This window comes from Strigops habroptila, chromosome 5 (assembly GCF_004027225.2).
Source record: "Strigops habroptila isolate Jane chromosome 5, bStrHab1.2.pri, whole genome shotgun sequence".
NCBI classification, from domain to species: Eukaryota; Metazoa; Chordata; class Aves; order Psittaciformes; family Psittacidae; genus Strigops; species Strigops habroptila.
The window spans coordinates 42,863,151-42,876,075 of record NC_044281.2 but is presented as its reverse complement, the minus strand read 5'-3'; the positions used below and the strand labels follow the sequence as shown (position 1 = coordinate 42,876,075).

At 42.6% G+C, this 12,925-nt stretch overlaps 1 protein-coding gene across 3 annotated transcripts in view; it reads left to right on the top strand.

The window, feature by feature from the left end:
- GALNT13 (polypeptide N-acetylgalactosaminyltransferase 13) overlaps positions 1-12,925 on the top strand; it is a 153,031-nt gene that overhangs the window by 89,026 nt on the left and 51,080 nt on the right. For all 3 annotated transcript variants that reach the window (XM_030488320.1, XM_030488318.1, XM_030488319.1), the window contains exon 8: positions 6,702-6,819. In XM_030488320.1, the coding sequence (XP_030344180.1) occupies positions 6,702-6,819 (118 nt within the window). The remainder of the gene's footprint in view (positions 1-6,701; positions 6,820-12,925) is intronic.

Here is a 12,925-nt window from a genome sequence, read left to right as displayed (position 1 = left end):
TAAGTTATTCGAGTAAAATATCTGCCTTTCTTGGAATCTCTAGATTTAGTGGGAAAAGGTTAATTAATTCAGTGACTCTGATATGAAAACCCCACAGCTAATTGTCATGCAGTACAGCTGTGAAGGAGCTTTCTTCTTGACTTCCGTTAGAAAAGTTAGATTGTATGTCATATTCATAGCAAACAGAACGGCGGGGACTCGTGGGTGCCTTGCACACTAATGAGTGATGCCTTGCCCCAGCCAGATCGTGTTCTTATCTGAGAGCCATACATGCATGCTATTCCTGCTCTTCACACACTAGTCCGTGCCACTTTTGCTCCTCATTTTCTTCTTCTGTTTCTTAAACCCCAGTCCAAGATCCCTTATCTTGTTCTTTTTTTCTAGTTCTTCCCTTATCTAGCTTTCTCTCAGGTCAGCTAACACTGTGGTAGCATAACCTTTCCCAGAATATTCTAAAATGCTGACTATTACCTGAGGTTTCGTGAAGGTAGTGGAAGCATTTCCAGGTTGCAAGCGCTCCCTATTTAAAGGCAGCAGAGAAAGGTGGGTAGTGCTCAGGGTGGGAGCTCTTCTGGGCGCTGGGTCCTGCTACCTCCTCCCTGGCCCTCTCTCAATGCTTCTTGGGCATGAGATGGTAGAATTCTGTGGCATTTCTTGGGGGCTTTTTAAAATGTACATGATCAAACACAAAAGTAACATCAGGGAGCTTTCAGTGCATGAGGTGTCTTTGCTAGGACTGACGCTGTAAATTGACAAAAGGGAGGGGACATTTAGAAGAAAACCCTGAAGAAAAGGTTGTTCCTGGAGACAGAGGTGTTCAAGACAAATGCTTCATTCTTTGAGGTTCGTTAGAATCTGTGGAAATTTATTTTTTTCAGGTGTATTTGCAGATATCAGAGAGGAACTGTGGCTTTGAGAGCCATGGGGATTGCAGGAGCTTCCAGGTGTTGCTGTAGACGGAAATTTCTTACTCTGAGGGTACAGCAACCCCCAAGGACTCATGTCCATGGATATAGATGTATTTTCTTTTGTTTCAATAGTGAAGACTATTCATTGATTTTCAAATGCACCTTGGGATTTTATCTTGTTCCCATACAGAGTAACTGCTGTGACGTCCACTGTCACTGGAGTCACCTCTGGGTTTGTAAACTTTGTAAACAATGAGACCTTGTGAAAATGTGTTAAGTGCAAAGTCTGTTTCTGTTCCCAGAGGGCTCTGTGAGAGCAAAACCTGGATGGTTGCCCTGTGTAGAGGTGCAGCTTAAAGCTAAAGCTTCCTGTGGATGGTGTGGTGGATGCAGGTGGATCTGGGAATTCCAGAAACAAGTAGCTCAGGGCAGTGCAGTTCCTTCTCAGGTGGGGCCTGGTTCAGTGGTCTGCGTTCATGGGTAATGCCAGCTAAAGCCAGTGGTCTTGCTAAACCTTTCATTCTTCTTTTTCCCACTTGTACAACATTTGTACTTTGCAGAACGTCCTTTGGCTTTAAGTGAACTCGTTTCTCATCCTGTGGTTTTGCCTGTGGCAATAGAAAACTTGCCTGCGCTATAAGATTAGTTTACAAACATCTTGTCTTCTTACACCTACAGTATTAAAAATATGAAGTATTTCTGTGCTGGGCATTTGCAGTCTCTGCACAGCACATTTCTCTGGATGTTTCCATACTTGCCCTTAGTTTTTTTAAGCTGAAGACACTCCAGGCTAGTATTATAAATACTAAAAAAAATATATATTTTTTTCCAGAAAATATTTTCTCAAGTACAAATTAGTTACTGAGAGGAAAAATTCAAAATAAAATATTCAGGGCATATTGTATTTATCCTGTTATTATTATGGCTGATTAAACCTAGAGTTGACTACACTTAACAGTGCCTAGATGATGAACAGCAGTATTTGAAACCAGCGTAAAAACCTTATTCTAAGGTGTATAAAGAGCAGTCTTGGTCATTAGTGGTGTTGCTCCTTGTGACTGCTGGACCCTGTTGAGTAGGTGCCAGGGTGGGGAGCTTGGAGGATGCAGGATGAGGTGGTGGTACACAGACTTAGGGAGCTTCCAGGCTGGGGGTCCTGGCCTGAACATCCCTTTGGGAGCTGCTCCCCACCAGCCCCTCCTTACTTTCCCTCCCCAGCACAGCATGCTGGCCTGCATTTGGGGGATTGGAGGGATGCAGCAGACCCAGGATTACTGCCATGCTTCATGTTCTGCAGCTCCTCTTAGGAGAGTCAAAGATGCAGGTACATGACCAGGAATCCTGCTTGCTGGTAATAATTGTAGAAAGAAGAAACAGACATTATCTCAAAAATAAAATTTAAAGTGGATTTGAATGTTGATTAGAGTTAATCATAACACATTACTGTAGTTGTTATTATAACTTCACATAGGCAAAATATAGCTAGTAGGCACAAAGCTGAGAAAAAACCTGTAGGAACCATTACTTTGTCTAATATTACTATTTCAGCTGTTTTTACAGTAAGAGCTCTGCAGATCTATTTGTGCAACATTAAATTTACATAACAGAGAAAAGTCCTGCCTGCTGCGTTTCAGTTGTCTGAGAATCTGTGGCATACATTGGTGCATAGTTACTTATGTTTTACAGCATTAAACGCAGCACTTCCAATTTCAGTTAGTGAGTTATTAGGGAAACACTGTTTTTCATAAACAGTTGCTGATGACATTTCAGAAGAATCCAGATCTGTGTGTAAAATTCAGTTGCATCATTCAAAAATTGCTTATGCCTGAATCTTTGTCAAAATGGAAAATTTTTTACCGTTCAAGCACAGACTGTCTTCCTTCAGGAGAAGAAACGAAAGGATGAGGAAGGATGAGGAGGCAGAATATCATAGGATCATCATGGAGTCACAGAATGGTTTGGGTTGGAAGCAACCTTAAAGATCATCCAGTTCCAACCCCCCTGTCCCGGGCAGGGACACCTTCCCCTAGACTAGGTTGCTCAAAGCCCCGTTCCAACCTGGCCTTGAACTCTGCCAGGGATGGGGCAGCCACAGCTTCTCTGGGCAACTTGTGCCAGTGCCTTGCCACCCTCACAGGGAAGAACTTCTTCCTAATATCTAATATCTCAATATCCCCTCTGTCAGTTTAAAGCCGTTCCCTCTTGTCCTATCCCTACCTACCCGTGTAAAAAGTGCCTATCCAACTTTCATGTTGGCCCCATTAGGCACTGGAAGCTGCTCTAAGGTGTCCCCAGAGCCACCTTCTTCTCCAGGCTGAACAAACCGGCACCTCTCAGCCTGTCTCCTTAGGAGAGGTGCTCCAGCCCTTGAAGCATCTCTGTGGCCTCGTCTGGATGTGCTCCAACAGCTCCACGTCCTTCTTATGTTGGGGGCCCAAGAGCTGGATACAGCACTCCAGGTGTGGTCTCACCAGAACAGAGCAGAGGGGGAGAATCCCTTCATGACCTGCTGGTCGCCATGCTGGTGATACAGTCTGGGGTGAGGTTTCTGTTTCAGACAGAGAAGTGGGGATGGTTTTGTTCATTTGAAACTAGTGACACTCCTCACTTCAGTAAAGTTAGTGGGGACAGAAGATCAGTACAGGCAGGAGCTGAGGTTTGTTAATGCAGCGGTGGGCGCAGGCTCACTCAGAATGTTTGTGAATTGCTGAGAGTCCTAAGGGGACTTGGCCAGTTGTGGGGGAGTGAGTAAACCATGTATTGCCACAGCTTTTGGTATCAGCATGAATAGTTTTGCATAGGCCTATAGAGCTTCCAGGTAATCAATAATAGAAATTTCTTTTAAATATAATAATTTTGCATTGATATTCATCTGGCACAAAACCATTTTAATTAAGAAAGATTTCAAGAGTCAGCTTTCTTTTATGTTTCCTGTACAAGGTGGTATTTAACTGTCATGATCCCAGTAAGGTAGAGGGTCACACCACCTGGCCATTCCCATCTGCTCAGTGTGCTTCATGCTCACACCATAGCTCCGGGGACATCGGTATTACTTGTGGCAGAAACCCAGCAAGGCTGAGGGCAGTAAAGAGGCTTTGAAACCTGGGAAGGTTTAGCCCTGTCCAAATGACTGACAGTTAATTAACTGAGCATTTTCAGTGCTGAGAGCACAGGGAGAAGAATAGAAATGAAGTGTTGGCAAACTCAGGGTCCTGTATTATTTCATTGCTAAGTCATGGGGTTTTTTTCTGGGTGCAATGATAGCTCTTGCCGAAGAGGAAATAATTGCACAGCTGGCAAATTACCTGGATTTGCTGAGTTCAAGAGTAAGTGAGCACTAATTACTGCCACCATGGGAAAAGCTTTGTGCAGCACAGCACCATCCCTGCACATCCCTGAGTGACTGCTCTCTGTGAGTAAGGTCTTGGAGACCTTACAACACCCACACTAACCCAAAACTTGAACTCTGTAGTTGTGTGTGCAAATAGGGGAGTACTTTACCTAATTCCTGTTGCATATAGGACATATGAAACCTACTAAAGGAAGATCTGGAACTGCCCAAGCGATTCAGGTTCTGCCATGGGTGGGAATGCACATGGAGCCTCTCTTTTAGCTTTTTCCTGCACTGCACATGAAACGTTTTGTTCCTGTTTACTTGTTTTCTGGAAAAATTGTAGGAGTTTGTTTTATATCACTGTTTACAGAAGGCTGTCTCCAAATGCAGGAGCTCCTGGAGAAGCTGAGCTTTAGATGGGCAGAAGTGCTGATGCTGGAGATACTGCACTTGCACAGATTCAGGTGCCTAATCTGACCACAGAATATCAGATGTTCCTAGCAGTCTTCAGAAGCAATTTACTAAATATCTGAATGAATTATTTGATTTTTGTGACTGAATCCTTGGGATACAGGCAGTAGTTACTGCGTGTTGATGCGTGGTAGTACTTGTATGCGTTGAGCTAGCATTATGTTATGCATTCTAAAGATTCAGTCTTGCCCACTTTAATAGAATCACAGAATGGTTTGGGTTGGAAGGGACTTTAAAAGACCATCTAGTTCCAACTCCCCTGCCATGGGCAGGGACACCTTCCACTAGACCAGGCTGCTCAAAGCCCTATCCAGCCTGGCCTTGAACTCTTCCAGGGATGGGGCAGCCACAGCGTTTCTGGGCAACCTGTGCCAGTGCCTCACCACCCTCACAGGGAAGAACTTCCTAGTATCTAATCTAAATCTACCCTCTGTCAGTTTAAAGCCATTCCTTCTTGTCCTCTCCCTACCTACCCTTGTAAAAAGCCGTGCTCTCCAGCTCTCTTCTTGACCCCTTTAGGTACTGGAAGCTGCTCTAAAGTCTCCCCAGAGCCTCCTCTTCTCCAGGCTGAAAAAGCCCAGCTCTCTCAGCCTGTCTCCTTAGGAGAGGTGCTCCAGCCCTCAGAGCATCTCCGTTGCCTCCTCTGGACTTGCTCCAACAGCTCCATGTCCTTCTTATGTTGGGGGCCCAAGAGCTGGATACAGCATTGAAGGGGGGGCTGTCACAAGAGTGGAGCAGAGGGGGAGAATCCCCTCCCTCGACCTGCTGGCCACGCTGCTGGTGATGCAGCCCAGGACACGGTTGGCTTTGTGGGCTGCAAGCACACATATAGCCATATAGCTTCTCATCAACCAACACCTAAGTCCTTCTTCTCAGGGCTGCACTCAATCCAGTCGCCACCCAGTCTGTGCTTGGGATTGCCCAGACCCAGGTGCAAGACCTTGCATTTGAACACCTTGAACCTTATGCAGTTGGTTTTGCAGCTGGTTTTCAGGTTGAGGACAATGAGAAACATGACTGTTGATCCATATCTAAGCTAACATGCTCTGAGGTCCCCACCAGCAAAGCCTGTAGTTGTAGGGGTGCTGAGACCTTGGCAGACTCCTTCCACCAAAGTCCATCTGTCACATGTGGTGGGTGCTGTCACTCACACCCCTCCTGACGTCTGTGGACAGGGGGACAGGACTGCAGCACAGCTCTTGTGGCAATGGCTGCAGGGCCACATTTGGGCTGAAAAGCCTGTGCTTGAAGCAACGCCTTTAGCTGAGCTGAAGTATGTGTGTATGGACCATGCATCCTGTGAGGGAGCTGTGGTTCATTGGGTATGCGTTGGTTATGCATTGGTACAGCATCTCAGGGCGGTGTTCCTGCGAACTGGGGTGAGCAGTTTTCATTTCATGTAGACATCAAATGCTGAAAAAAATAGAGCAGATATTTATGGGGAAAGAGGACATCTTTACGCAAAGAGAAGTTGTACTCTGACTGGATTTGCCTGTTGTAAGGATTTATAATCCTGTTAAGAGAGATTATGCCTGGTGATTTTATGCACATTTAGTTACCCTCTGTGTCAAACCTGAGGCATTAAACTCTCTTCACTAAGCATTTCAGATTGGATTTGAACTGCTGTTCTGGATGCAGAAGGCCAAAATTCCATCCACTTTACCATTACAATGCTCCTGACGTAATCTATGGAAATGTGATTTTGTGGGTAGGAAGCAATCGTGCAGGTGTCATCCAGGCAGCACTCTCATCAGCTTTGGGGGAGCTCTGCTCTAAAGTCAAGCGCATGGAGTATGCAGTGAAAACCGTATTATTATTGTTAGTAGTTTATATTTAAGTTGCTGTACATAGAATATATTTACAGTGAAAATGTCTGAGGTAGTGAAATGTACTGTAGTGTCACTTAATAAATTCCACAGTGTCTTTCAAAAGGTATTTTTTCTTTTCTTTTCTTTTTCCCTTTTTTCTTTCTGTTTGTTTTCAACTAGGACCCCTACTATGGCTGGTGGCCTATTTTCTATTGACAGAAACTACTTTGAAGAGATAGGAACTTACGATGCAGGAATGGATATCTGGGGTGGCGAGAATCTTGAAATGTCTTTTAGGGTAATTGCCGTTTTCCTTCATTTTCTGTCAACAAACACAGTCGTGCTGTAACGGTTCCTATGGCGCAGACAGGGCATTTCTGCTTTAGCTGTCTTGCAAGTCATGGGTTAATTTAAATTCTCAAGATATTTGGGAATGCCTCATTATGGTATTTTGGTCCTTTTTACTGCATGAAACATTTTATTACTGTTTGAAAATTTCTACAGTTTCAAAATACTACATGTTTTAGTAATAATACCTTTGTTTGTAAAATAAACGAGGCTTTCTGTGAGCAAATACTAAATGACATAAGCAAATACTAAATGACATGAGATAGAAATTTGTATAGTGTAAAAAAGTCAAATATATGTTTTAACAGAAGTTTTTGAAAGTATATGTTGTCATGAACTTGCAAGTTCTGGCTGGGATTTTTATTCTGTGTGAGAGCTGAGCTTGCAGAGAGATGTCATGTCCTGCAGAAAAGCGACATATTTCTGCCGAGGATAGGTATGTTGTCCATGACAAGAATAAAATCTCTTTGAGTGAAATGCATTTAGTATTTGTCCTTTAGACAGGAAGCAGGTGAACGAGTATTTCTAGAGAAGATCAACTGGGAATATGAAAATATTTTCAGGCCATCTGCTATAAACCATAATATTTTCCTTTCCAGCAAAATAGAAGGGTAGAGTTACTTCTGATCATTAACGTTATGAATCAGTGGATTTCAGGGTTTTTTGATGTATAGACCCCTAAAAATTGTCCTTGGATATATATAGGCCCCTATATAGGAGCTTATTTTTAAATTCAGCCTGTTAGTAGGCTTGTTTTTCATGTCTTCAGAAGTGATCCCTGGAGCAGAGAGTGACTAGCGCTGCTTTAAAGTGTTGAATATGTGCCTGCCTTAGACTAAATCTTCATATTACTACTGTTCATTTTTCACCAAATATTAGAGTATGTGATTTCTGTAAAGTTAATTTCACCTATTTCATTGAAACTTTGAGATCAGAATTGCTGATGCACATTAAACCCTGACAGATGGAACTTATTGCTGGTGTTAGTTATCACTTACAGAAAACCTTTTGCAGCACGAATTGGGGTCATTACTGTGAAAGGTCCCATTCTCATTAGTGTAGTCTGAAATATTTAGCTTTCCTTTTGGAAGAACACCAGGCTTTCATCATAAAAATTATAATCCCCAAAAAACCAACTCTGATACAAAGGGACAAACAAGGCAATTTTAAGAGCCCATATTATTGGAGAATACATGGACTCCTTTTGGCAGTGGCTACTTTTGTTAACAAAGATACAAATATTGATCATTTTTCTGTCAGGCCTTGTAAGTGCAACAGAATAAAATAATTTATGATTTCATGGCCCTTTTCTGCTCCCTCGCCTAATAGATTCGTTTTGGCAGAAAGCATTTGATCTTCTGCTGAGAGCAACATGTGAGCATGCATTCAGCTTCCAGAATATGCTGAAGAAATGTCCTAAATAGGATATTCTTAATGCACACTCTTGCTCAAATAATTCTAGTATATTTTGAAAGCCTTTCCTGAGAAGTTTAGCAATTTAATGGTGCTGCTGTTCTGTCTTCATCTTGGGCTGTTCTGTTCTGGCTCTTGGCAGCTGCGTAGGAAACTCATTGGGGTTCCTGGCACAGGTCAGCCAGCTCTTGGTCAGGATGATTTGGGGTTTGCAGTCAAGTGCAGTGCAGGTTGAGCTGGTACCTCTGCCTTTGGTACAGTTTTTCCTTCCTTGGCATTTATGTAATTTATATTATATATAAAATAACACTTGGAGGGTCTGTTTGTCTTTTTGTGTGTGTGTGTGTTTCTTTTTCCTTCCCTAAATAATCATTGCTTGAGTCCTGTTTCAATAGGACTTGAATTCTAAGCAATGCTTATGTGAGTAAGCCAGTGATGGGCTTAACTTACATAAATTTTTGTGAGAATATTGTCATGAGATCTTAATTTCAGTTTTAAATTAAAAATCTCAGTCATAAATATGTGCAAAGATGAAAATCAACAATAGCCATGGTCTCTGCAGGAAGCCCTAGTGATAAAAGCAGGGAAGCAGCTCTGCCATTATTATGTTATGCGTGAAGACAGAGGGGTAGGGGGAAGCAAGAAGAGGAAGCCCGTGAATTTTGGGGCATCATAGTAGAGAAAATTACTTCATGTCTTCAGAAGATTTTCCCACTTAAACTTCAAGAAACATTACCAGCCTGGAACGTGTGCATCAGCCTAGTGAGAATCATAGAATCACAGAATGGTTTGGGTTGGAAGGGACCTTAAAAGACCATCCAGGTCCAACCACCTGCCACAGGCAGGGGCACCTTCCACTAGACCAGGTTGTTCAAGCCCTGTCCAACCTGGCCTTGAACACTGCCAGGGATGGGGCAGCCACAGGTTCTCTGGGCAACCTGTGCCAGTGCCTCACCACCCTCACAGGGAAGAACTTCTACCCAGTATCTAATTAGGAAGAATCTCCCTTCTGTCAGTTTAAAACCATTCCCTCTTGTCCTTTCCCTACCTACCCTTGTAAAAAGCCGCGCTCTCCAGCTCTCTTCTTGACCCCTTTAGGTACTGGAAGCTGTTCTAAAGTCTCCCCAGAGCCTCCTCTTCTCCAGGCTGAAAAAGCCCAGCTCTCTCAGCCTGTCTCCTTAGGAGAGGTGCTCCAGCCCTCAGAGCATCTCCGTGGCCTCCTCTGGACTTGCTCCAACAGCTCCATGTCCTTCTTATGTTGGGGGCCCAAGAGCTGGATACAGCATTGAAGGGGGGGCTGTCACAAGAGTGGAGCAGAGGGGGAGAATCCCCTCCCTCGACCTGCTGGCCACGCTGCTGGTGATGCAGCCCAGGACACGGTTGGCTTTGTGGGCTGCAAGCACACATAGCCAGGTCATGATGGGCTTCTCATCGACCAGCACCCAAGTTTTTCTCCTCAGGACTGCTCTCAGCCCAGTCTCTGCCCAGCCTCTATTTGCGCTTGGGATTGCCCAGATCCAGGTGCAGGACCTTATACTTGGCCTTGTTAAACTTCATGAGGTTCGCATAAGAGGGCATGGTGTCAAGAGTAGAAATAAAATGATTACATACTTTCAGTGCCTGGAAATTGCCATAGGAATGCCAGGCAGCCTTGTGATGCTGCTGCTTGGTTTTTAGAGCATCTATAAAGAAAACCAAACATATAGTCAAGTACAGCAGGTATGACTGGATCAATAAAATACCAAGGCCTCTGCATTTAAAAACCAATCTGATGTAAAACAACTGCAGAAAATTGCTGGCAAAGAGTGCCAAGAGGCTGGGGAAGTTCCTCCAGCAGCTGCATTGCAAACCTGCAATTATCCAGCAGGTTTCCGGAATATCTCATTGCAGACAGTAAAACACTGATGCTAAATCCTGGTTTGGAACTGTATTGTAATACATCCACGTCCACGTCCTTCATATTTTGGGTGCCCCAGAGCTGGATGCAGTACTACACGTGAGGGGGTCTCATTTTTTGTAGGTGTTCGAACTGCTTTCCAATGTTCCAATGAATTTGCAACGTTACTATACATCAAGAGAGCTGTTGGAAAATATTTCACTAGCAGCATTCATACTATAAGTTTTCATGTTTGGATGTACTTTATATACAGTAGCAAACTCTGTAAAAATGAAGTAAATGGAACTAGATGTAAAGTGATAAATCAGTCCACACAGACAGTGGTTGTGATGTATATTCTTTATATAATGCTTTTTATATCTTTGAGCTGTGGTCACCGTTTTTTGGCTGATGTTCATGTTCATCCTCTATTTCTCTTCATCTGCCCACCTTCCTCATCTTTGTTTTAAGAATCATGAAATGAAAATCCAAGTCCTCTTGCCCTTCTCAGAGGTTGGACTCATAATGTTTAAAGTTCCCTTCCAACCCAAACCATTCTATGATTCTAAGCTTTTCCCAATATGCACAAATTATTAATAGCAATTTTTCAGCCTGGCTGTATGCGAGTCAACTTTCAGATGCAAAATTATAGGTGTAAGAGAGCATTTAAACATGTTTAAATAAACAGCTTTAGCAGAATTGTTGATTTGGGTGACTGGAAGACCAGTGCTGTGTAATTACAGTGCGTAACTCTGGGTGAGGCTGGAAAGGTTGCATGCATGCAAGATTATTATCAGAAGTACACCATAACATTGAAATGTGGGTGAGTGGAATTTTGGGTATATAAATACCTAATCGCCTGGAAAACATATCGAAACTCTATCTCTGTGCTTGTCAATATTCCTTAGCTGTTTGACCGTATTTATTAATTTTAGGAGTACAGTTTGCCCACAAATTGTACTTAAAATATGTTTGTGCACTTACATTTAAAGGACACATTTTTCTCTTTCTTTGTACTGCATTAATTTTTTGATATGTCAGGATTCTCACGTTTTTATAGGGAAAATATAAAAATATAAAAATCCTAGATTGGTTTGGTTTGGAAGGGACCTTAAAGATCATCTAGTTCCAACCCCCCTGCAGTTGATTTCATTATAGAGGTATTTGGTATTAGAGTTTTCGGGATTTTTTTTCCTAATTATTACTTATGCATCACTGCATAGCAACAAACAGGTTTAACTCATTGAACGTAACTGTGCTTACATGTTAACCTTCTTTCTGACTGCAGTAATCTTTGGGGATTTTTTTTACCATAGCTTTGATCTGTGCATATGCGTGGTAGATGTTTAATCTAAAACCATCATTCATAAACACATATTTGGAACAACAGAACTCCCCTATGTAAAGAAATGTTCGTTAAAATGGAGTAAATAGAATTATTAACATGTAAAGCATTTGCTTTTGGTGTTTATATCTGTGCAACCTGAAATTTTAGTTTTATTTTAATCTAAAATTTGAAGAGCCTTGTATTTCTTTTGGAGTTAGTTTTACATATTTTGCCATCAAAGGGATTTGCAACAAAATTATACCCCCAAGCATGAGGCAGTAACCAGTAGCGCAGAAGCATTGTTTGTGAGACTGCCCTTTATAGGATTTAATTGCAGAAGCAGCTGTGCCAACATCTGGGTGTTGGGCTGTGTGTTGTCCTGTGTCTGGCTCACCCAGAACTCCTGCCCGTGCCACGGTTCCATCTCCATCAGGTGTAGGTGTTCACAGACACCTCTGGAGCTGTGACTACAGCAGTGCTGCTGGCAAGAGGCAGTCACAGCCTTGTTGTGCTAAGGAACAGAAAGTGCCGACAAAACGGAGAAGAAAATTTGCTTTAGGATTTGCTTTAGGCAGGCTGGAGAGATTCACCTGTATAGGACAAGTCACGGGGTGTGGTGTTTCCTTTCTTGATACAGGTAGATGATAAGTACTCAAATATAATGAAAGGAGAAAAAATCCTGACAGTGGGCTGCCCGGTGATCAGACAGAGTTTAATGCACTCATTCTATGCAGTAATAGGAACGGTTTTAAAATGTCTGTGAAATCAAAGGTAATTCTAAATAACTCATGCCTCTATTTAAAAATAGATTAATTACATGGGCATATACAAGCCTTAGTTTTAATTACATGGTGTGCAGTGTTTTACCACAAAAATTGAAGGAATTATTTGTAAGCAAAAAGATAAACAGAAAATGGGTAAGTCTCATGTGGGAAAATAAATTATAAAGTGCTCATTTTCCAGACCTAGGAATTGGGGCAGATCTGCTGGATCTGTTCTTCACTGAAACATTTCAGTAATTGGCACTCTGGAAATTATCTCCTTAAATCGGGAAGAGAAGGATTGAAATGATTTGGTGGGTGGGAGAACGGGTAGTACTGAAGATGTCAGGCTGCGGACAGTTAAGAGTTTCTCCACTGTAAAGTTGCAGCTGGATGTTGTTTGTTTTTTGTTTGTTTGTTTGCTTTTCCACTAAATAACTTTTCACAAAAGTTATTTACAGAATGTGCTGGGTTGGAAGATGCAGGGAGGGACTTGAAGTATGATTGAATTGCTGTGGTTGGAAGAATATCTGATTTGGGGGAATTCATGGACTGCAGAGGTTTGTAGAGGCAGGGTTGCTGGGCAGCAAGTCTCAGTGTAGCAGTCTGGTGGGAGACACTGGCTCCCTTTGCTGCTCTTTTTGTAGGAGGAGAGAACCAAGATGACTAGACTGATTGT